The following is a 20,654-nucleotide window of genomic DNA, read 5'->3' as shown; positions in this document are numbered from 1 at the left end:
GTACTTTCTAAACATTTTTAATAATCACGTGTGTTATTGTGACGCACATGCTTCTTAAGGAAAAGGAGATCAGTAATTCGTACCATTGACGAGAGAATTAAAGAGAGGGGAGAAGAAGAATCGAGGACAAGGTGTACTATTAATGCATTTGCTCCTTGATATATCCAAATGCGTTTGTAATATTTCTCGAAACTTAAATTCCTACAAATTCGATTAGTTTAACTTGCAATATAAATACTTTCATTTATCATTGATAACAACATATTTGCCGAAGTCGCATTTTTCTGCTTGTTTTGTGATTTTGCACTTTTAGTTGGAGCAATTTTCCGATAACGTCACTTTAAAAGAGAAAAATACAAACTTACGATTGTATCAATAATTTTTTTTTTATCCTATTGTTCGGAATTACTTTTCGCTTTTGATAAACAATGACGGTACTCAATGCTTTATCATCGCTGATTGTCGCATTGTGTACTGTGTATAATAGTCCGTCGCAATCGTTAGGCAACGTCGTCAGATTCACACACGATGTTCCATTTTCCGCGGAGCGGTACTTTGAAGCGGAACAGGTAAATCTATGATTACGTAGCAAGGATGACTGGATTACAATTGACATGAAACATGAGGAATGCGAACGCTTGGTGTTTTCTGTTGAACTGACACGGAATTTTGTTACATCGTAAAATGATAAACCCTCGTATCTTTACTACGTGTTATTTCGTAATTCGTCATTGAAACAGTGGACAGTCATCTCTGAAAAATCACGCGGAACAAACCTTGAAACCATCCACGATTCGCGCTCCTGTTATTGTTTTTCTCTTTCGCGTCGCATTGATCTCTAAACGCTAGCCATTTTGCCCGATCTTCTATATCGCTTGGGCCCCAAGATTTCGATGGCTGAAAGGCTTGCTTGATCATCTAGAAAAGGAATATTTGAATAAATATATTTCACCATTTTTTTCAGAATGAGTCGTTCTAACTTACTTCACGAAAAGGAAGATGCTTTTTCTTGAATATCGCGAAAAGAATCCATAAAGGTATCTGCAAGACAGCGACGGCAAATATGACCCAACCTATGGCTGTTGATGAAAAGAACACATATAGAACGCATTTTGATTATTACTTGTATTTATCATATTCTAACATAAAATAAATCATTGGCAAAAGTATCGATAAGAAGACCCTCGTTCAGTGACCTTGTCAAAATCATGATTCCGAGCAATCACTAAGAGATTTTAATTATAAAATACGATTTTAATAAAACAGTCGTTCATGGCTTATTAAAAAGATATTAACAAAAGAAGTTTTATAAATAAGAGATAGTTTTCCGACATTGTCTATATTTAAGAAGTCAATACGTGATACGAGCTACTGTATAAATATCCTCACATACCGAACCTTCTGTTTTGATTTCTTCGATTAAATATAAGTATTCTTACTTGTTGTGCATGTTCGACATTACTATTTTTAATCAGTGTGTTATACAGCGAGTAAATCATTCTTATTTTCTAACCAACGTCGCGAGCATGCAAAAAGTTGCATACTGGTAATTATGCATTATAAGAGCTGCAACTCTATAAATGATGTCGATCTTGACATATGTTGTCTAATGACAATCTTGAGCAACTACTAAAAGCTTTTAGCAGACGCTCATTGATTATTAAAAAGTTATTAATAAAATATGACAAATTGAAGTTTGTCGATTTTAATGTCTTTTTAACAAACTATTAAATAAATAAGATTGAAATAATTATGTGGAAAGAGCTTCGATCAAATAATCTCAAACTTATCGAATAAATTATGTCAAGTTTCAATGACTCACCGTAAGCTGAATCAGGATAAAAAGTATCGTGGTACTTTAACGGTTTAAGATCGGCAATTGTATATAAGAAGATTATAAGAATAATTCCAGGAGTAACAATGCTCCAGCAGAGTCGCCAGAATATCGATAGTCGTCTCTTTAGCATAAATTCGATGTCATTTAAGAAGTTGCCCAATCCTAAAATTGATCTTGCCTTGCTTTCTTATCTTATATACGCGCGGATATAGTCTTGGGAGATTTAGATAAAAATTTTCAAAATTGGTATATTATATTGGTATCTATTGTGGATTGCTATATATTTTAACATATTTTTCAAGAGATTCTCTCTGTTCCTCTCTCGATTTCTGAATATTTTAGAACTTTATCTTGACACTCTTATATCATTGACATTATTTGCCAATTAAGACATCCCAGAATTAGATTTGGATCAAACGCATTAAATGAATCAAATGAATAGTAAACTTGACGAAACGTACCGTACGACCAGGCAACGGCAATCAGCTCAAAAGTGGCCGGTAGAAAAGCGATGAATGAGGTCACGTAATAATCGACGAAGGTTACCATGAATTGGCCTCCCTGGAAAAAGCCGCTTGGAACATTAAAACAACGGAAACGTGAAATGCTTATTTGAAATCGATCGTTTAATAAGCGTTACCGGCGTTACGTAAATGAGGCCAATCAAGAACTCGCAGAAGCAGGTGCCGGCCGCCACGTGCCAATATCTGATTTGCGGGAATTGATCTCGAATGATACAGATTGCGGCTGAAGCAAGGCCTACCGCGCTGCCGATCCCAAGGACAAATAACATCGCGAAGAATACGACACCAAAGAACTGCGGCGCGACGGTGAACTTGGCAATCATCTCCGGATAAGAGATGAATGCCAGTCCGGTGCCGCCTCGAACTACCGCGCCGATGTCCTCGATCGCCAATTCATGGCTGAGATTGCCAAGAATGGCGAAGATCGTGCAACCCGCCAGTAGGCTGGTAAAGGTGTCCAGGGTCGTCACAATCGTCGCGTCTCTAATCAACATACCAAAACCACAGAATTTAAGCATGACGGTCTTTAGGCACTTGGACTTTCATCAGCATACTTTGATTAACATATCGACTAGGTTCGCAAGTGTTTGCTCAGCTACATCCTCTTTGCATGTTTTAAAGATGCAATAATGAAGATGATAAAAGCAGCTCTCTCTATTTCGTGGTAAAAGCTAACGGAGTTATTTGTTCTTAGAATTTAAAAATCGGAGATTACCAGCTGGACGAACAAGCAAAGAATGATTAAAGAGCAAATGAAAAGATTTAAAAAATTTCGAATTCTATATGGACAAAGATACTATACTTGTGAACAAATACTTATAGGTGACGACGTTGATGTACGATCGATGAGTCAATGTCCGAAACTTTTCAATGGGAATATGAAACGAATTCTATATCTGAAGAAAAATTTGAAAATACCTACTGACCGATACACATTATGATGGAACTTGTTGTGCGAGGCGAACATGACGACGGCGCCAAAGCAGACGGTCAACGAGAAGAAACACTGCGCGACAGCGTGGTACCAGATCATCGGCGTCAGCAACTGTTGCCACGTCGGAGTGATGAAGTATAGGATACCATTGACGGAACCGTTCAGTGTTACTGCTCGCACAAGCAACACGATGAGAACGACGTAGGGAAATATCGCCAGGAAGTATGCTGCCTTGCCGGAGCTCTTTACACCGCGTATCACCACCAGGAAGACCGTCAGCCAACTGACAAGTAGCGCAATTGTCAAACGCCAGTCCGGCATGCCGATACCGTCGTCAATGTTATCCTTTTCGTGCAGAACTTCTTTGCTGAACACAAAGAGACCCAAACAGAATGTCTCATGTTTAATATACATATAATAAATGTCTCTGATGAGTAGATAATTAACTAATCCGATCACTTGATATGATTAATTTACTAAAAGTATAGTTCGGCAGAACTGGAGTAGCTGATGTTCCTCATGACATAGCTGATGTTCATCTTGTCGTTATTGTTTCCGGGTAAAGAGTCCACACAATGGTCACCCCATTCTGGTCGACACCTACCCCATGGTAATTCGCTATGAAAGCTGGCTACGAGATAGAACAGCGTCAATGCCATCAGAGAACAGTAATAAGACGCCAATGCCAGCATAATTATGAATTGTGCGATGCCAATGCCTGTCGAATTATTTTACTCGCATTGTATTACATTTAGTTGTTCTTATCGTTTAGTATCTTGCATTTCTATGTAATATCTATTGCAACGAGTAAAGTTGAAGGTAACATAATCAGATTAAAATCAGGATTGAAAAAAGGATGCATCGAAATAAACATAGCGCGTACCTCTGAATGCCGGTGAGAGATCCCAAATTTTTATGGCGGAGCGACTTGAGAATTGGCCCAAGATCATCTCCAGCAGATAAATCGGTTTGCCTACGATGAGCAGGATGAAGATATATGGTATCAGAAAAGCTCCTCCGCCGTTCTCGTATGCCGTGAATGGGAATCGCCACACATTACCAAGACCTACCGACATGGCGATGCAGGATAGCAAAAATTCCCTGTCGTTTCCCCATTGTTGTCGCTTCAGTTTTGTAACGAAAATACGTGCAATAAATAAAACAAATTATTTGCGTGTCCTGTTTTTCCTTTTTTCTTTTCTATTTGTAATAAAAAGTAGTCAAAATATTTGATTCTAATGCAAAAACTTTGCATCAGTGTTTTTCTTATATAAAATTATTCATATTAAAAATTAATTGAAAATATTAAATTATTCAGAAAGTTTTTCGTTGCTATTTAAGTTGAATTGGTAGATTTATTGTTTCTGTATAAAGGATAGTTACCGCATTACTTTCATGGGTAGCTTCACTAATGTCGACGCCATTTTGATTTATTGTTTCATCGCCCACGACGAAAGCATGATTTATAACGCCGTCCGAAACCGTGTATGATGTCTGAAACAATGTGCAACCAATTGTGGATGTTCGAAATAATTTACTGCTCATAACGCGATTCCAGAAATGCGTCGTCCGATAACAGCGAACATCCACAGACTGAAACATTAATTTATCGAGCGCTACGGAATAATTCGACGATGAGAATCGATGAAATTACGCTAATCAGCATCAGGCTATCTTAATTACTCATTCAATATAGAAAATATATGATAGATAGAGCGAACGCAGCATATACGATTTCAAAATTCTTCTTTATTTTGATTAATTTCTTCTTTTCATTTTTACCTTTTTTCCCATCCGGAACCCTCGTCCCATCCTTGCTGGAACCTTTCCGCTGATCCACTATTTTCGAAAGTTTAATTCGTACATTGCATTAGTAAAACAGTTATAAAATAGATCGGCAAATGACATGAATATAAAGTCTGTTCTTTTCAGCTGCACTGCTGAACTAGTGCAATACGTTAAAGTGAGACAAGTATATTTTTTCTCACTCTATAACTTATTAATTGCACCAGTTCAGCAGTGCAGCTGAAAAGAACAATTATGACCGTTCTACGAGAACTCGTTCTTTTATGTTTAAATAAAATAAGTACATATAAGTGAATAAATTTCGCCAACGGAAATCTTCGAAATTCGTGCATCGCATCGATATGATCAATTAATAAAACATTTCACGAGCATTAAAAGACCTGAACGAAAAAGATGACTCGGATAAATTGCTAAAGTTGCTCGTGACATTTATGATTTAATTAAAAATTTTCACGTTGCTTTGCACAGGAGTATTGGCGATAACGATTCATTCTTGAGGAATTTACAAACGTCACATAAATCATACTCTGCGATATTACAGCTGTTATACTAATAAGATCGATAGCAAGGTTAACAATTACCATAAGAATTTATTCATAGGAGTGTTATTTTCTTAATCAAATAAGAATCGATTAACTTTGACACTCTCTCTTTATAGCTATATCTTCACAAGTAGCAACTAGTAGCAATTATATGATCGAAAAGTGTGCCAAATGCATGCTTTTTTTGTATACGATGTATAACAAGAGATTGTCTTTACTCACCTTCGTTAAATAAAATGCAGTACTTACAGACAAATAACTAGCAAACCCAGATCTGTCAAGAACCACGAGGAAAGAGAGACTGGTCGTAAATGGCATTACGAGAGGAATAAAGGGATTATATGAAATAGCGATGAGTACTATCAATAAGATAACACATGGATGTTGGGGATACTTTTTAAACAACGTTTTATGGACGAGTAGGATAAATGCGATAACGTGATATGGAAATAAAAATAAAAAAAAGATGGCCGTATAAGAAAAATATTCCAAATAAGCTGTCTTCGAATTTTACGAATTACCTAGCTTGTAACCGGTTTGATGGTATTCATAGTGTACGTTCTAAAAAATCATCATTATGGAAAAAGATGCTCTTACGGTTTTTTACTCGCAGAAATAAACATGACGGTCATTTAAATAATTAATTTCCATCGCGTTCGAAATTCTAGCCTCGATTCCAGCGCGCCGGAACGAACAGTGTCGCCATCTCGAAGCATTCGGCAAAGAAAGGCTCAATCATTTGATCGATAATCGATAATCCGGTTTCCATCGACTTATCGACAAACGGTATTTTGAGATTGCTGATTAGGCATGTCATGTGCGCTGATTTCAAATGTGTTATTCGGTTCCGCGTTTCTGCCGTGTGTCGTGCTGTGCTGTAAACTGTCGACGCGAGTTTGTTGAAATAAAGTCCAATTGTTGATTGATTGCGATAGCTAAGTTTCATGCCTTTTCGGAACGATGATTACGTTAGTTGTCTAACAGTCTTGTTATATAAATTACAATTTAAAGCAATTTCAATTTTGTTTGATCGAGGTCTTGTTTACGTTTCTTTTATATCATATAATTTTCTTGATTTGCAGTGTGGAGCCACTTCCTAATTCAGAATTGACGGACTTAAATAATGAGCAAGTTATCGCGCAATTGCTGCAACTTGTGGAAGAACGTATCCAAAGAAGAGATTTAATGCGGGAAGATGTTCATCAGAAACGTACCAATAAGTTTTTGTGTTTTTAATTTAATGACATTATTTACAGCTATATGTTTTAACGTACATGTGAAATGATTTTTCCAGAAAATAATTTCAGAAACATATTGGTTGAGTTGGAACGTGAAAAGATGTCTCTAAAGAGAGACAATGTATCGATGAAAGAGAGTAATGAGGAACTGAGGAATGTGGTACACATGAGATTATTAATACAATAATATGGAAATATAATAATGTGTTGCATACAATTGTATGCGTTATTTTATTAAGAATTATATGGAAATTGTTTAGATTTTTACATTGGAGGGCCGGGTCTATAAATTACAAAGCCAAATCGATAGTTTGATATACAAATTAAACAATGCGCACGAGGTTATACAGAATATGCAACAAGAAGTAAATGTTTCTCTAATGTAACTTTATGTCATATGTTTGTTTTAATGTGTATGATAGATTGTATTGATATACAATTTTTGTTCAGTTGAGATACAGGGACAGGCAGCTAAAGCAACACACAACGGACAAGCAAAAAATAATAGAGAAATGCAACGCCACGATACAAGCGGAAACTGACAGAATAGTCGTAGAGTTGGAGGCAAAGTTACGGGAACAACGCGAACAATTTGAGGTATATTTCAGCTCTTGTTATAATAATACAACAGTAAATGAACATTCTTTTTCCTAAAGATCACAGTGTCTCAATTATTTCTTGAATGCACAAAATTACTTGATTGCTCAAGCATTAAAATCAGAATTGTTTCTAGAGATGCATCAAGAAAAAGGATGATAAACTAAACTTGATGAAGCAGATATTGGTAAACAAATCTGAAGATATTACTTGTGCTGTTTCAATGACATCACCAACAGCTGCAAATACGAGAATGGATATTGTGGAAGAACCTGTGACGTCCACGGAAGGACTATGCATGAATGTGAGGCGAAAATCGACGATTCCAGAAGAGCCAATCGCGACAACATCCAAGGAGAAATCTTCCTCAGAATTAACTGACGTTAATTCTGAGATTTTGTCAACATCTGCAACCGCCGACACTGTAATTCCTGTGTCTAAACCCAAATTGAAAACGAATGTGACAAGAATGGTAAAGTATCCAACTGACTAGTGCCGAATAACTTTTATTTTTCGATCGACAGACATTGGATTAATCGTACGGTGCTTTAATGCAGAGTAAGATACCGGTAGTGAATCCACGATATCGGCGATCGCAAAATGCAGATAGGTGGATAAATCATTATCCAGCCGGAATCGTTCCGACTGGCACGATCCTGCAGCCAGAAATCGCACCTTGCAGGCAGACTTGCCTCACGAAGCTGACAAATCCGAAAACTTTCGCAACCAAATCCATCAAATATTGCCTCTACTCGCAGGAACAAGACACGGACGGTGAACTCGAGACCAAATTATACAAGGTAATCTGCGCTTACAGCGTTATTTTGAAGATTTGTTGATGTCATAACCGTCGTGTATTTTCGTACATTGCAGGCCGATGTATTGCCAACGTCGGGTGGCGGAGCGCAAATTGTATTTAATGATGTAGAATGTTTGAAGCAACTATCTCCAACTAGAGCGAAACGACGTAATGGGCAGATAAATCCAGAAAATAGTCCAACGCGTACATAAGAAGGCATCTTATGTACATATATGTAAGTTCCAGTGAAGCATAATTCTTAAGACGGTTACAAAATTTACACTATTCATCGTTTATTTCTCCTTTATTTAACAGATATATATTTAGGATTGTATCATTTTTAGTGTCTTGTATCGATACCTTGGAATTTGACCAGTTAATGTCACTTTGTAATCCAGCAATAGAAGACTAATATGTCACGCGAGAAGCAATAGCTTAGTTTTTTGTATTTTGTTTTTAGTTATAGCGTATATAACATAATATAATTGTGCTTTAATTAATGCTTAAATTCCAAAGTACCCATACTTTGTAACGTATAAGCTGGAAGACGGACTCTGTACACATGTTCAAACGTTAAATCGAACTGAAAGAGACTGCCACGTTATCTTAAACACATAATAAAGCTGGATAAACACTTTGCATACCAATGAATCTCAGTTTATTTGAATGTGAACAAAAACTTGTCATTGCCACACGAAGATGCATACTAACGGATGCGGTGGATTGTGATTATTTACTAGAACGCTGTTGCATGTAAAGAATCGCGCTTTTCGAGACAGGCTTTAATCGTTATTTTCATTCATTACTTTACAAGATCAATAGTCGCACAGAAACCAACTGTAGTTTTGAAACATAAAATATCCTGCGACAAATATCAGAGCGATGCATATCTCTTCTTCCTTTCCCTCCTCCTTTCGTCTATCACACCCGCTAGTCTCAGCAAGCAACAAAGTGATAAAATATATAAAATTATACCAAGTATCACAAGAAACTATACATAGATGAATATATTAATTATTAGTGTTATATTACGATCAGCTCTAACAAATCATAATATGTGTGTCGTGTAGTGCGTGTGTAAAAGTATATTATTAGAGTATTTAAAGATATTGTCTTACGCAACGGTGTACATTCTTATTTTTCATAGACAGCGATATAAATTGCTCGACGGTTTCGTCCAACTTTTTCATCAAACATCTCTCGCTAAAATCGTGAATACAAAACAAAGCTAGAGAATCGATTCGCGCGAAATCTTCAAGAAATGAATTATTGTTGTGCAGGAATTTTACAGTAGACCGCTCCGCAAAATCAGCGCGCACCTCTTTTTCCGAGCTGTAATATTATTAGCGAATACTGACTCGTGTGACGTAACGAATATAAAAGAGAAGATATGTATCGTGCGTAACACCGTACAACGAATCATTTCACGTCCCTCTAAGTATTCCTCACAAAGTAATTAAACTGGTTACCCGAGGTGTCGCGTTAACTCGCGATTATTGTAACACATATTAATCGGACCAAACTACGGAGTGTAATATTTATTTGCGACTTGTATATGCATGCGTACATGTACGTGCGTGTGTATACGTGACGTATAAGTTGGCCGCGCAGAATTACCAACCGGATGTTCGTCGCTCGTCGTCCCGAGCTGAAATTACATCTTACACGATAACCGGTTCTGGTATTCCGGGCAGCTCTATAATCGTTGTGCCAAGATTTATTGCAATAGTGACATCAAATCAGTAGACATCTTTTTGCAGCGTACATGACTTATGCCCATCGTCATCTTGCCAAAATGGCTGAATATTCTCGCGAAACGTTACAGTTATCGATATCAGATAGATAAGCATTGTGCGGCTGCGTTTTAACTCAATCCGTAGATAGCAATTATAGACTGCTTGTCCAATATGCGCATATACTCCTACATAATTAATTCTCTTTGCAATGCGATTGAACGTTATTGCTCTCTTGTCACCGTTAAATATTTGCAATGCGAATGAGAGAATAGGGAGGACAGAGAAAAGAGGAGGCATCATTTTTCATTTTGCGAAAGTCTTCACTGTTGCTATTGCCATCATGCGTATGTACACGCGTTGTACGCATGATGTTTCAATTAGGAAAAAACGCGGAGAAATTTCAAGCGAATACTGCGAGAAACCGATCGTACAGTGTCTCCTTCACGATTAGTACGGTCGAGTGTGAACGAAACACAATAGAGTATACGATAGATTATAATTGACAGAACGAAGAGTTTACCAGTCTCGTAAGATGTGACAAAGTTATGCGACAGAAATATGCGGCGAAGCACGCACTCGTTTAAAAACACTTGCGAAACAAGCGGTTTGTCGCGCGCTTCTATCCAATATCGCGCGTATCGCGAATGAAAGCACTATCGAGAAGAGACCGATGTCGAGAAAGTAAACCGAGTCGAGACTTACGACGATCATCTCCAGGACTCTCTCTCTCTCTCTCTCTCTCTCGTGCAGATCGCGGTAAACTGTATCACACTCCGATAGTTACACATAAGCGGTAATATCGTCGTAATTTTGTCACTTTTACGCACAGCAGGATCGATAATACCCTTACTCTATGACTTTGCTCATGAATTCTATAAATCGCTTGCCGTATTGTTCTGGATCACAGGTGGATATACCATCGACGTTAGCACCGTACTTGACCGTTTTGGCCGCCTTTGCCGCCTGCTTACGTACGCCATAATGTGTCAACACGTCTATTATGGCCAAAAAATAAATCTCCTTCATGGGGGCACCTAGACAACGACATACGAAGTGAGTCGTGACATTTTTGCATTTGCATCGAATAAAGAGATCATTAAGTTATGTCGTTAAGTTATGTCGAGAAGAGAATAGAATACCTTCTTTACTAGGAATAGCATAAATATCTAATTCTGGTATTATCGCATCTTCGTATTGTAGACTAGTGTCGCGCATTAACGCAGCGTGCGGTGATTCGGGAGGTGTCGCCATGCTGGTAACCGCGTGGCCAACGCCACTCCAACCCCATAAGCGGCTGCGAACCAATCATCAATGAATAAAATAACTTTCACAGTTCTTTTCCAACACGGACAAAAGATATGTAAGAAATAGAAATAAGAAATATCCGCTTACTCTACCAACGGTCCTCGAGACTCTAATCCACTACCGGACTCACTGTCGTCCTCGTCTTCATGATTATCCTCATCGTCTTCTCGTTCCGCACGTTCCCTGCTCTCCTGCTCAGCGCGCGCGCAATCGTGCAAACCGAGCAGCAAAGAGTAATCCATCAAATGTAATCTTGTTAAGAACTGTAAAGATAAAACAAGTTACTTGGAGCACCTCGGTCACAAGTTCTCTCGCGAATTCTCGTGCAATTTTTATCCCGAGATTTTCATCAAGATAGCTTCGCGGTGCGTGAAACTCACGTCTACGTCGGCGGTTAACGTTTCTATTAGTTTAGCTTTGGCTTCTTCTCCGATGTAAATCTTCATGCCCTCCTTGACAAAATCATTGTCCTTGTAGGTAGGAAGATCTTTCTCCTTCTCTTTATCCGACGCTTCTCGGTCTACCGTTGAACCTTTCAGGTCGAATTTCTTGTGTGTCATTAAGTGATTTGAGAATACATTCCTTATGGCGACTACGTAGTGCTCTACGCCGTCAACAGTCAGTCGATACATGCCTAGATATTGTGGCAACAGTGTCTTTCCATGCCGCTCAACGATGTACTGAAAGGTAATCGCCATTGCAATGTAGCTTATCGATCTACGTACTGCCTCAAATAATCGTCTCGATTGTACTTACAGGATGATAATGTTTCAAGAACGAATGCATCCTCTCTACTTCCTCGCTTGTAAGAGTCTTAATTATGAACAGCTTATCATAAGACTGGTAAAACTTTGCACCACTTTTTCCGGATGAATCATCAAGTATCGGTTGCGATCTGAAAAGAGAAAGAAGAAGAAAGAAGTGACACGGAAGCTACACCACCGTACACACACGGAGGAATCAAACGATGATTCGAAACACGAATGATCGCCGACGTGGAGTGCTACATGTGGGAGTGCGAGCTTGTCCAACACGAATGAATCATTATCGAGAGTAGAATATTAAATAATTGATAGGATATTTGAAGTAGTTGAATAAACACGATAATAGCCAGTTGTAATTAATCAATGGAATATTATTAGTTAGTAATTGTGCAAATCATTGAGATGAATATTGCTTTTATTGCCTTTGATATTATTGTTACCATTATTATGATCTGACTGAGACAGTTATTCGTTATTATTAGATACTGTCATCTTCGATAAGAAGCACTTAGCTTGTTAATCATCTCGGTTATCTGATAAAGCGATATTTTAATAATAACGATGATTCAATCCTCGCCATGCTTTAAATCCGAAAAGCGGTAGATTACACTTCTAAAGTGTTTCGATACTACCGTGTTTTTTTAATTAGCGATCATTAATAGATATAATATATCGACGAATTATTTTGCTTAGTCACGCTGATTTTCGTTCCTTACTCCAGGTCTCTAGCTGCATTAAGCAGAAACGACACGCACAGCATGACAAAATCAAGTTTCGCTAACCTCAGGCGTTTCGGTTTAAAACTGCAGGTACGCAGTGGTTTGTTTAGGATCGGATTGCGCGAGGAGGTAGGAGAGGAAAAGGTGATCGACGGAGTGGTAGCGGAGCGCTGAACCAACTGACGAGTCCTTCCGCTCATGCCTTCGACCAAATCCGAACGTTGCTTTGCTCGCGAGGGATTAAACACCCGACATCTATCACATCAAAATCCTCACATTATACAGCCATTCATCCCTAATATAATAGCGACGTACGTAACACCATGCAACCATAAAGAAAATTTGCCTTAACTTCTCGACAAAAAAGTAACAGTGCGCTTGCCGCCGTGTGTCATAATGTAGCACATATCAGAATGTATATTTACACATTTACGCATTTTATATACATAAACTATACGTTACAATTTGCGAGGGAAAATAATTTTATGTCACAGTATTACCTTGTCATCGATTCCTTGTAATCCAAGTCGTCTATTCCGAATCTCTCTCGCAAGTTTCTAAAGACTAACGGACAATATTCTTTGATTTTGAAGTGGGAGGGCATATTTTCTCTGCAAAGGATACATTCTATGTAAACAGACGCCTACTAGATGGTATTAAAGATACGTTGCATATTTTTGTTTCATCAGCATAAACGAATCTAAAGTTGAGATCAGTTGCCAATTTATTGGCTTGGTACTCAGCACTATACGTATAGAGAGCAGTTATATCATAAAAATATGTCTCATTGTACGTATACAGTTGCTCGAGTATATTTAGAAATGGCATGGATATACAAACAAATAAGGCAAAATATCACTCAAAACATATATTACATATAAGATGTAACATGTAACAAAGTCAATTACACACAATTGTACAGTGACAGTTACAGAAAAGGAACTTACTTGTTGAAGAGATGATTATCCACTTTTAGCTTGCTGTAAGCTCTAAAATCATCTGGCAAGAGCATTACTGGAATGTTAACGTGACTAAGTTCGTTTATCTGCAATGCAGCAAATATGAGATAAGCATACATTTATTTATCTTACTCGAGAGGTTTCAAGCTCAATTAATTAAGAGTTCAAGAGATCAAATTCAAGTAGAACGATCGATTGTTAGGCGAAAACGCTACGCGGAACGTGGACTGATCAGCCTAGAACGTAATAAATGCACCTTGCCAACTATCTACGCATGTATGCATGACAAAATTGTGAAATCAGATTGGTAGTAACTATAAATGTAATCGTCTCGATTCACGCGAGACGCATCGGATTCGCGCACTACTGTCGCATTCGGCGAACAGTGACGCAATAATCCGCCAGCCGATTATGATAAATATTCCATGCAGAGATGAAAAAAATGGCATAACGACGATGACGTATGACGATCTGTACGCTGTTATTCACGTAAATTGCCAGGCGCGCGCGAGTCTAGCACAAGCAGAGACTAGATAGAGAGAGATAGAGAGATAAAGAGAGAAACGCGCCGCGCACTTACCGTGTGATTAACACCCCACATAAACACACTGAGCAATGGCTCGTTCGCACGGAACAGTTTAACCTTTTGGTGCTTCACCCGAAAGTGTTTCTTCTTCAGCTTGCTGAGCCCGCTGGACATTTGCGGCACGCTCGACATACTTGCATACGACTGCCGCGCGAAACGTCGCGGCTAAGTGTCAAAGGTGACTTTTACGCTCAGACGCGAATAATTTTTGCCCTGGAATCTCACAGCTCACAGCCCTGGCCAACCCTCGGACCTGGCTCGGGGTAACGCGAGATACTCCCTTCTTCCCGCGTCGTTTCGCTCTTACATCGTTGTGTCGTCTCGCCTCTACGGAACGCGCGCGCGAAAAACACCGTGCCGCGTTACCGCGGTGGCATCCGGGCGGAGATCGGCGGCTTCCTCAGCTCGACGACGACGGAACGGAACACGCCTTACACGCCCATGAACCGCGAACCGAACGGATCGCCGCGCCTGCACCTCGCCGACCCTGCACGAAAACGAATCACTGAAATCACGACGTACGTATGTACAAACGTCGCACGCACCCACCACCTACCTCGCGTTACCTCACCGCCGCGCACTTCATGCTCTAGCCCCCCCTCTCCCCTCCACCAGGTCTTCGTGAGACCCCCTCAATGGCGTAGTCGCGACGCACGACTGCATGTCGAGCTCCTTTTAAAAATGGCGAACGCGAGAGCGGTTTACGATTGTCGCAAGAAATCGGTCACGGTACCTGTCGACGTGCATTGTCAACGTTTGACGATGCGTATTTTAGAGTCCCTTGATTTCCCGTAAGACTGGGTGGAGGTAGTAATCAAATCATTCTCGCACGAAGATGCGCTTCGGCTTCGTTCGGCGACTTTGAGGTTATTCGATCGCGTCGCGCTGTTTACGATCTAGGATTGACAAGATGACAGGATTGATTCGAACTGTTTCAGTTTCGAGTATTTTTAATTCAAGAGATACATTTGTTTCCTTTTTTTAAACCTTTTCCGCGTACTCTTTTTATGCCATACGAAGCTAAATAACAGATAAAAGAATAAAAAATAAAACCCTAGATTTATCTTTAGATCGGGCTGTAGTCCAGTTAATGATTCAAAACACTTTCTTTGCTTCGCTTTATTTGGAAGAAGAAAAAGGACAAAATGGTCTGGAACATTTAAAACGTCAACTGGACCGCAGCCCAAGTATATGTAGTTTCTATAAATTTATTTTATATTGCACTTTAGGTATTTTTATTTTAGTAAAACGTTTACGTTTTATTTGTATTAAATTGTATTAAAAATCGAGAATTTTCTCGATTAATATAATTCCATATCAATATAAACCCAATATTTTGTGTTCTGTTTCTTTCTTATCGCTTTCTCGAAATTTCAAGTAAACATAGTTGTTCGTTTTCAATAAAGATGTGCGAGCGAACGATACTTATTAATTACATTTTCGTTCCCTTTATTTCAAGTTGAGAAACATTTCTTTCGCTGTAAGTGCACAAAGTGCAGATGAGTACAGTTGCCACCTATGAAAATAGGTCATAACGCGCGTGAGAAGAGACTCCAACTTCTCGGAGCAAAACAAGGCCCGCGCGTACACCGTACGTGGACCGCGAGAAACTGAGGAGCAAGGTAAAGATGGAAGCGATGGATACAACGGCGAATCCGCATCCAAGAAAAATAAACAACAGTTACGAGGACGAGGAAGAACGAAAACACTTCCAAAGGATTGTTTCCGCGTTTAGATATTACAAGTGGGTGCGATAAGAAATTTAGAAACCGGTACCAATCCACTCATTCGTATCGCACTTTCGTGCGTTTGCCTTGTTCTCAATTAACATTGATGACGATTCAATTAAACGCGATAGTTGTGTCAGATTTTATTATTCTATCAAATTGCCAGCTTTAAACAAATAGTTACCTTACTGATCGATTATTGAAATGACTTTTGTGTTTAAGCTATGTTTTAAACAAAAATCATCTCCATGATGCGTGAATATGTGCTAAGAACACATATTCATTTCTGAAATAAACTATTGTTTATTGACTTACTTTGCTATTCTTTCTCATACAGACCACATTCTCTGCAGCGAGTAAAAAAAACAGAATCCTACCTTCTCAGTTTGCCACAGCATCATCAAAAGCTTCTGTCAAAGTATAGGGAGCACTTGCAAGAGGTGAAACGATGTATCGAGAACAACGACCAAATTATAAAGCTCATAATAAAGGATGTGGCACACATATTCGAAAATGTCTGTCCGACTACTGCACAAGTTGATAGTGTAAGGAATATTCAATATTTAACATACATTGTGCAGTAGACTCAATTTAATTCAAAATAACATTCCGTTATATTAATATTTTCATTATAACCAATATGTTAAATACGTTAAAATAGCACACATTAAATGTTTCTATTGTATATCTTATCCAAGTTTATGTTTAATGGTGTCTTTTATGGCCACTTTTACACACAAATATAAATATAGGTTATTATTGCAGACTTTAACTCCAAGGCCCATAATGGCGGACCAAGAAAAGGTTCAGGCTACGATTAAGCAATTGGTCCGGGATTGGAGCACAGAAGGTACTGAGGAACGAAAAGCGTGCTATCAACCGATTATAGATGAAATATTATATCAATTCCCATTGGAACATTGGTATGATAATCCATTATTGCGTAAGAAGTTATTATTTACTAAAACACCAAAGAAAGTTAACAAGGGAAACTTAAAAGTATTTCAGAGAGTCTAAATGACTGTAAATGTTTCAAATCTTTCTGGATAATTTTCTTCGACTTATTCGGATCTTACTTCTTAAGCTGAACTCTGAAGATCTTTCGTTACTTACTCGACAGAACGAGCAGATTTCTGAAAAAGTTGTAGCTCGCGTGAAATCTTTAAGATTCCACAAAAGCTTCCCTTGTAAGTTACGCCGAAACAAAGTCAAGAGATATATTGAATGATAGCTGAATTTTCAGTACACCATCGGACGTGCATATTTTAGTGCCTGGAGCGGGACTGGGTCGTCTTGCCTTTGAAATAGCGAAGCGTGGATATACTTGTCAAGGAAATGAGTTTTCCTTATTTATGCTGTTTGCATCCAATTTTGTATTGAACAAGTAAGTGACAATAGGATTGACGTTACTTGCTGATGTTGCGAGTCCTCCATAATTTTTTTTTCCTTAAAACAGGTGTAGAGATGTGAACTCGTATCAAGTATATCCATGGGTTCACCAGTACATGAACAACTTGAAGCCTGAACATCAAACGCAAGCGGTCTGCTTCCCTGATGTGAGCCCGAGCCTGCCGGGAATCACGCAGTTTTCCATGACTGCGGGTGACTTCTTAGAGGTAACGCAGTGGATCTTAATCACGCAAGTAAACATAATGATCACTTAACTTAAAATTTAATCTAATTCAGGTTTACACGGAAGATAATCATTGGGATTGTGTCGCCACGTGTTTCTTCATAGATTGTGCTAATAATGTCGTGCAATTTATCGAGACAATTTATAAGATTCTGAAGCCAGGTGGAGTTTGGATAAATCTCGGACCGTTGCTCTATCACTTCAGTGACCTACCCAATGAGGAATCAATCGAACCAAGTTATGACGCCATTCGCGACGTTATTCTCGGATTCGGTTTCCAGCTGGAGGTAAGTTCCTGCATTCGATGTACACGGTATTCGCAGACTGACTCACGGACACGTTTCATTTTCAGAAGGAGAAGACACAGGTGAAAACGCGTTACGCCCAGAACGTCAACAGCATGTTGCAGTGCGAATACAACAGCGTGTACTTCGTTTGTCGAAAACCCCGCGAACACATAGACAGTGTAAATTATACTCACAATGAAAGCAACGGCGCGCAGGAACAAGAGAACTAAGAATGAGCAAATTATTTTTTTAATGAAGCAAACATTGAAGACTTAAAAGGTTGTTGAGTGTCTGATTCCTCGATCATTGTGTGAAGTGCGACTGCATAATATGTAGAAACATTTTGTTTTTCTTTTGTCTTTTTTTTAATACCTGTCTTTGGCGACATCTTTATCGACAAGTCGTTCAAGCGTAAGGCTTATTCCTTGAAAGCCTAGTCCCAGTGATACTAGATTACGTGTTTCAACTTTGCCACAACTAAAGGAATCGTTTATTGGGATCGATCGGTATATCATAATTCGGGACAATATCTGGTCTTTCCTGTTTATCATGTCACCATTAGAACAGAAAGAGTATACATTTTGACAAATAGTTTTTACAAACCTTTACCGATGATTCTCATTGTACAGTTGTACGTTGTATGAGCGACATATTGTATCATCCTATATATTCATAAAATTCTGAAATAGCAGAAAATTAAAGAAATATATATATATATATATATACATCTAATTTTTCCGTTTTGTTACAAATTTTTGTTGAGATATTGTACGAATAATGCGGCGATCTGATCGATTCCGCTCTGTTGCATTTTACTGTAAGTCAAAAACTGCCTCCGTAATCTCATAAGTTGTGGTGCGGTTCCAGATTTTTCAACGGTCGCATTGCAGCCCGGTATCTTTATATCATTGTTTATTCCCATTTTTTTTGCCGACAATATTGCCTTTGTAATAAAAAAGAAAAATATGTATTTATTATTAATTAGTAATTTTTTATTATTATTATCTGTCTATATGTAGGTATCCGATAAAATATGTACTATATCTCATTGTACAATTTGAAAGACAAAAACAAGACAGTACAGCTATTACGATCACATTCTGATATACAATAATCAACTGCTTTTGAATTTTTAAATACTTTCAAATTACTTACATTTATCACATCTTGCGTTATTCTATCCAATTCGTACAGATAATTTGTGGCTGCTAGCGGTGCCTGAAAGAATAAATATACGATATTCACTGGATTCTTATGTGTAAAACAAAAAAATTACAAAAATCAACAGGATACCGACGCATTGTGTGCTTTGATTTGGTTTTGGTGAAGCGATTTCATAGAGCGACCTATAAATTTCATCATACATCAATTCATCCTCTGGTGTAACTGCAAAGAGTGGAGCGTCCCATCGATTTCCACCGTTTGGTGTTTCATATCTGTTGGATTTATAAGTGTTTGAACGTTTAGCTTATAGGGAAGGGAAATCATAATCAACAGATCATCATAATTACCTCGCTACAAGCGCGTCGAATATCTCCCTGTTATATCGTTCAGACTCGACACGTTTTTCGTTCAACAGCCAAGCATGTTCCACTGGTATATCGCAATGTAATGTGCACTGTGGAGTCTTATATAATTTAGTCATGCAGTAGATCTCGTATCGATATCCTTTGATGTAATTGCTGCCGTCAAATATCGATAGATCATGTGTATCTATTTGGCGTTGAAGGTCCGATTTTAAACTGCTTCTAACAATCTTCTCTTTCTTAGAGTCTACAATAGAACATGGACTTATTATTTTGTAACACTCGAATATTGCAAAACAAGAGCTTTTGCTTCATTCCATTCTTACTGACCGGCATAAAATGTATTTTTATCATAGCCTGTCTTAATTATTGTGTCATATTCGCTGATTATTTCTACCTTCCGTCTATCCTGGAATCGTTTTTCAAAATACTCCTTTAATTCTAAGCTTCTCGTTGTTTTTCCGCTGCTGGGAATGCCAGTTATCAGTATCAGTGGCATTGTTGCAAGCACAACACCTTGAATATCTCGGCAGATTCAAGTTTTGTACATGTTCTAATCCCGTAGATATGAGTAAAATAAAATGCACAAATCAATATGCACCTCACAGATTTGATGTCACTAAAATTGCAAAGAGATGTGTATTAATGATATCTGCAACCTAATTTTATAAAATTATGTCAGAGAAATCAAATTAACCAACTTTTGTTAGTAGAATGATCTGTTATTTGTATTTAACCTAAAAATACGCCACTTGGTACTATACGACCGAACATGTGCTGTTTCAGTGCAGGAGGTGCAGGAAAATTATGAAGCGGTTAGAATTTAGACATGTGATTAGAAAATTGATATTTCTGTATAGTGTATGGAGGTGAAAACAAAAAATTTTATACATATCTCTATTTTATTTTTAACAGAGAGAGGAGAGAGATACGATGAAAGTGTAAATATTAAAAATTAGGCTTGAGGTGGAGATTGAAATAAATTATTAAAAAAAAAGAATACAAAGGGGAAGAGACAAATTGAGAAAAAGGAAACAAGAGTATAAACTGTTAAAGTAGGATAGCATCAAATAACCTAGGCAGGCTGAAGACATAAATATTTAAAAAAGAATTCCATGTATTTTTTACTCGTGAA

The 20,654-nt window shown here is 38.1% G+C and overlaps 5 protein-coding genes across 8 annotated transcripts; 2 read left to right on the top strand and 3 right to left on the bottom strand.

The window, feature by feature from the left end:
• Position 1: 1 nt before the first annotated feature.
• On the bottom strand, positions 2 to 6,608 carry LOC105284506 (sodium-dependent nutrient amino acid transporter 1-like). 3 transcript variants are annotated; one of them, XM_026970146.1, is made up of 10 exons: positions 5,078 to 6,608; positions 4,679 to 4,888; positions 4,179 to 4,419; positions 3,773 to 4,013; positions 3,288 to 3,662; positions 2,478 to 2,844; positions 2,299 to 2,398; positions 1,823 to 1,999; positions 985 to 1,079; positions 2 to 918 (listed from the first exon to the last, which is right to left on the bottom strand). In XM_026970146.1, the coding sequence occupies exons 1-10, from the start codon at positions 5,105 to 5,107 to the stop codon at positions 748 to 750; spliced, it is 2,007 nt and encodes a 668-aa protein (XP_026825947.1). In that variant the 5' UTR covers positions 5,108 to 6,608; the 3' UTR covers positions 2 to 747. The 3 variants fall into 3 exon arrangements, with proteins under 3 accessions (XP_026825947.1, XP_026825949.1, XP_026825948.1); XM_026970148.1 differs by having other exon boundaries at positions 4,679 to 4,789; XM_026970147.1 differs by having other exon boundaries at positions 4,679 to 6,608.
• On the top strand, positions 6,454 to 9,220 carry LOC105284505 (kinesin-like protein KIF23). The gene is made up of 8 exons (XM_026970776.1): positions 6,454 to 6,537; positions 6,628 to 6,853; positions 6,938 to 7,041; positions 7,142 to 7,264; positions 7,317 to 7,478; positions 7,615 to 7,938; positions 8,036 to 8,278; positions 8,352 to 9,220. The coding sequence occupies exons 1-8, from the start codon at positions 6,454 to 6,456 to the stop codon at positions 8,487 to 8,489; spliced, it is 1,404 nt and encodes a 467-aa protein (XP_026826577.1). The 3' UTR covers positions 8,490 to 9,220.
• Positions 8,919 to 14,504, bottom strand: LOC105284504 (phosphatidylinositol 5-phosphate 4-kinase type-2 alpha). The gene is made up of 8 exons (XM_011348074.3): positions 14,341 to 14,504; positions 13,749 to 13,846; positions 13,302 to 13,412; positions 12,075 to 12,213; positions 11,699 to 11,998; positions 11,406 to 11,581; positions 11,153 to 11,307; positions 8,919 to 11,047 (listed from the first exon to the last, which is right to left on the bottom strand). Exons 1-8 carry the CDS (start codon positions 14,476 to 14,478, stop codon positions 10,860 to 10,862), a joined length of 1,305 nt encoding a protein of 434 aa, XP_011346376.1. The 5' UTR covers positions 14,479 to 14,504; the 3' UTR covers positions 8,919 to 10,859.
• Positions 14,505 to 14,745: 241 nt separating this feature from the next.
• Positions 14,746 to 18,344, top strand: LOC105284503 (carnosine N-methyltransferase). Its single transcript, XM_011348073.3, has 8 exons — positions 14,746 to 14,864; positions 15,875 to 16,090; positions 16,411 to 16,618; positions 16,839 to 16,996; positions 17,317 to 17,457; positions 17,530 to 17,689; positions 17,760 to 17,993; positions 18,059 to 18,344. The coding sequence occupies exons 2-8, from the start codon at positions 15,975 to 15,977 to the stop codon at positions 18,221 to 18,223; spliced, it is 1,182 nt and encodes a 393-aa protein (XP_011346375.1). The 5' UTR covers positions 14,746 to 14,864; positions 15,875 to 15,974; the 3' UTR covers positions 18,224 to 18,344.
• Positions 18,345 to 18,460: 116 nt separating this feature from the next.
• Positions 18,461 to 20,617, bottom strand: LOC105284502 (protein KTI12 homolog). 2 transcript variants are annotated; one of them, XR_002193665.2, is made up of 7 exons: positions 20,221 to 20,617; positions 19,850 to 20,138; positions 19,505 to 19,766; positions 19,291 to 19,429; positions 19,149 to 19,211; positions 18,597 to 18,936; positions 18,461 to 18,533 (listed from the first exon to the last, which is right to left on the bottom strand). XR_002193665.2 is itself a non-coding variant. In XM_011348072.2 (6 exons), exons 2-6 carry the CDS (start codon positions 20,016 to 20,018, stop codon positions 18,739 to 18,741), a joined length of 831 nt encoding a protein of 276 aa, XP_011346374.1. In that variant the 5' UTR covers positions 20,019 to 20,138; positions 20,221 to 20,617; the 3' UTR covers positions 18,525 to 18,738. The 2 variants fall into 2 exon arrangements, 1 of the variants encoding a protein (XP_011346374.1); XM_011348072.2 differs by having other exon boundaries at positions 18,525 to 18,936.
• Between the last annotated feature and the right edge of the window lie 37 nt (positions 20,618 to 20,654).

The sequence above is a fragment of the Ooceraea biroi genome, chromosome 6 (assembly GCF_003672135.1).
Source record: "Ooceraea biroi isolate clonal line C1 chromosome 6, Obir_v5.4, whole genome shotgun sequence".
Taxonomy (NCBI): domain Eukaryota; kingdom Metazoa; phylum Arthropoda; class Insecta; order Hymenoptera; family Formicidae; genus Ooceraea; species Ooceraea biroi.
This window is presented reverse-complemented; position numbering and strand designations above follow the sequence as displayed.

What these genes read in the sequence shown, in the direction of transcription:
- LOC105284506 (XM_026970146.1), bottom strand. Translation starts at nt 5,107, where the DNA reads ATGGGACGAGGGTTCCGGATGGGAAAAAAG. An exon ending in TTCCATCATAATGTGTATCG is followed by an intron (nt 2,845 to 3,287) that starts GTCAGTAGGTAT and finishes TATGTTGATTAG; the next exon opens with AGACGCGACGATTGTGACGA. An exon ending in TTATCCTGATTCAGCTTACG is followed by an intron (nt 1,080 to 1,822) that starts GTGAGTCATTGA and finishes TTTCATCAACAG; the next exon opens with CCATAGGTTGGGTCATATTT.
- LOC105284505 (XM_026970776.1), top strand. Translation starts at nt 6,454, where the DNA reads ATGTCATGTGCGCTGATTTCAAATGTGTTATTCGGTTCCGCGTTTCTG. An exon ending in ATGAGGAACTGAGGAATGTG is followed by an intron (nt 7,042 to 7,141) that starts GTACACATGAGA and finishes GAAATTGTTTAG; the next exon opens with ATTTTTACATTGGAGGGCCG. An exon ending in AACCCAAATTGAAAACGAAT is followed by an intron (nt 7,939 to 8,035) that starts GTGACAAGAATG and finishes GCTTTAATGCAG; the next exon opens with AGTAAGATACCGGTAGTGAA.
- LOC105284504 (XM_011348074.3), bottom strand. Translation starts at nt 14,478, where the DNA reads ATGTCGAGCGTGCCGCAAATGTCCAGCGGGCTCAGCAAGCTGAAGAAG. An exon ending in GATAATCATCTCTTCAACAA is followed by an intron (nt 13,413 to 13,748) that starts GTAAGTTCCTTT and finishes TATCCTTTGCAG; the next exon opens with AGAAAATATGCCCTCCCACT. An exon ending in TCTCGAGGACCGTTGGTAGA is followed by an intron (nt 11,308 to 11,405) that starts GTAAGCGGATAT and finishes ATTGGTTCGCAG; the next exon opens with CCGCTTATGGGGTTGGAGTG.
- LOC105284503 (XM_011348073.3), top strand. Translation starts at nt 15,975, where the DNA reads ATGGAAGCGATGGATACAACGGCGAATCCGCATCCAAGAAAAATAAAC. An exon ending in CTACTGCACAAGTTGATAGT is followed by an intron (nt 16,619 to 16,838) that starts GTAAGGAATATT and finishes TTATTATTGCAG; the next exon opens with ACTTTAACTCCAAGGCCCAT. An exon ending in CTGCGGGTGACTTCTTAGAG is followed by an intron (nt 17,690 to 17,759) that starts GTAACGCAGTGG and finishes AATCTAATTCAG; the next exon opens with GTTTACACGGAAGATAATCA.
- LOC105284502 (XM_011348072.2), bottom strand. Translation starts at nt 20,018, where the DNA reads ATGCCACTGATACTGATAACTGGCATTCCCAGCAGCGGAAAAACAACG. An exon ending in TTCGACGCGCTTGTAGCGAG is followed by an intron (nt 19,430 to 19,504) that starts GTAATTATGATG and finishes TAAATCCAACAG; the next exon opens with ATATGAAACACCAAACGGTG. An exon ending in CAAATCAAAGCACACAATGC is followed by an intron (nt 19,212 to 19,290) that starts GTCGGTATCCTG and finishes TTATTCTTTCAG; the next exon opens with GCACCGCTAGCAGCCACAAA.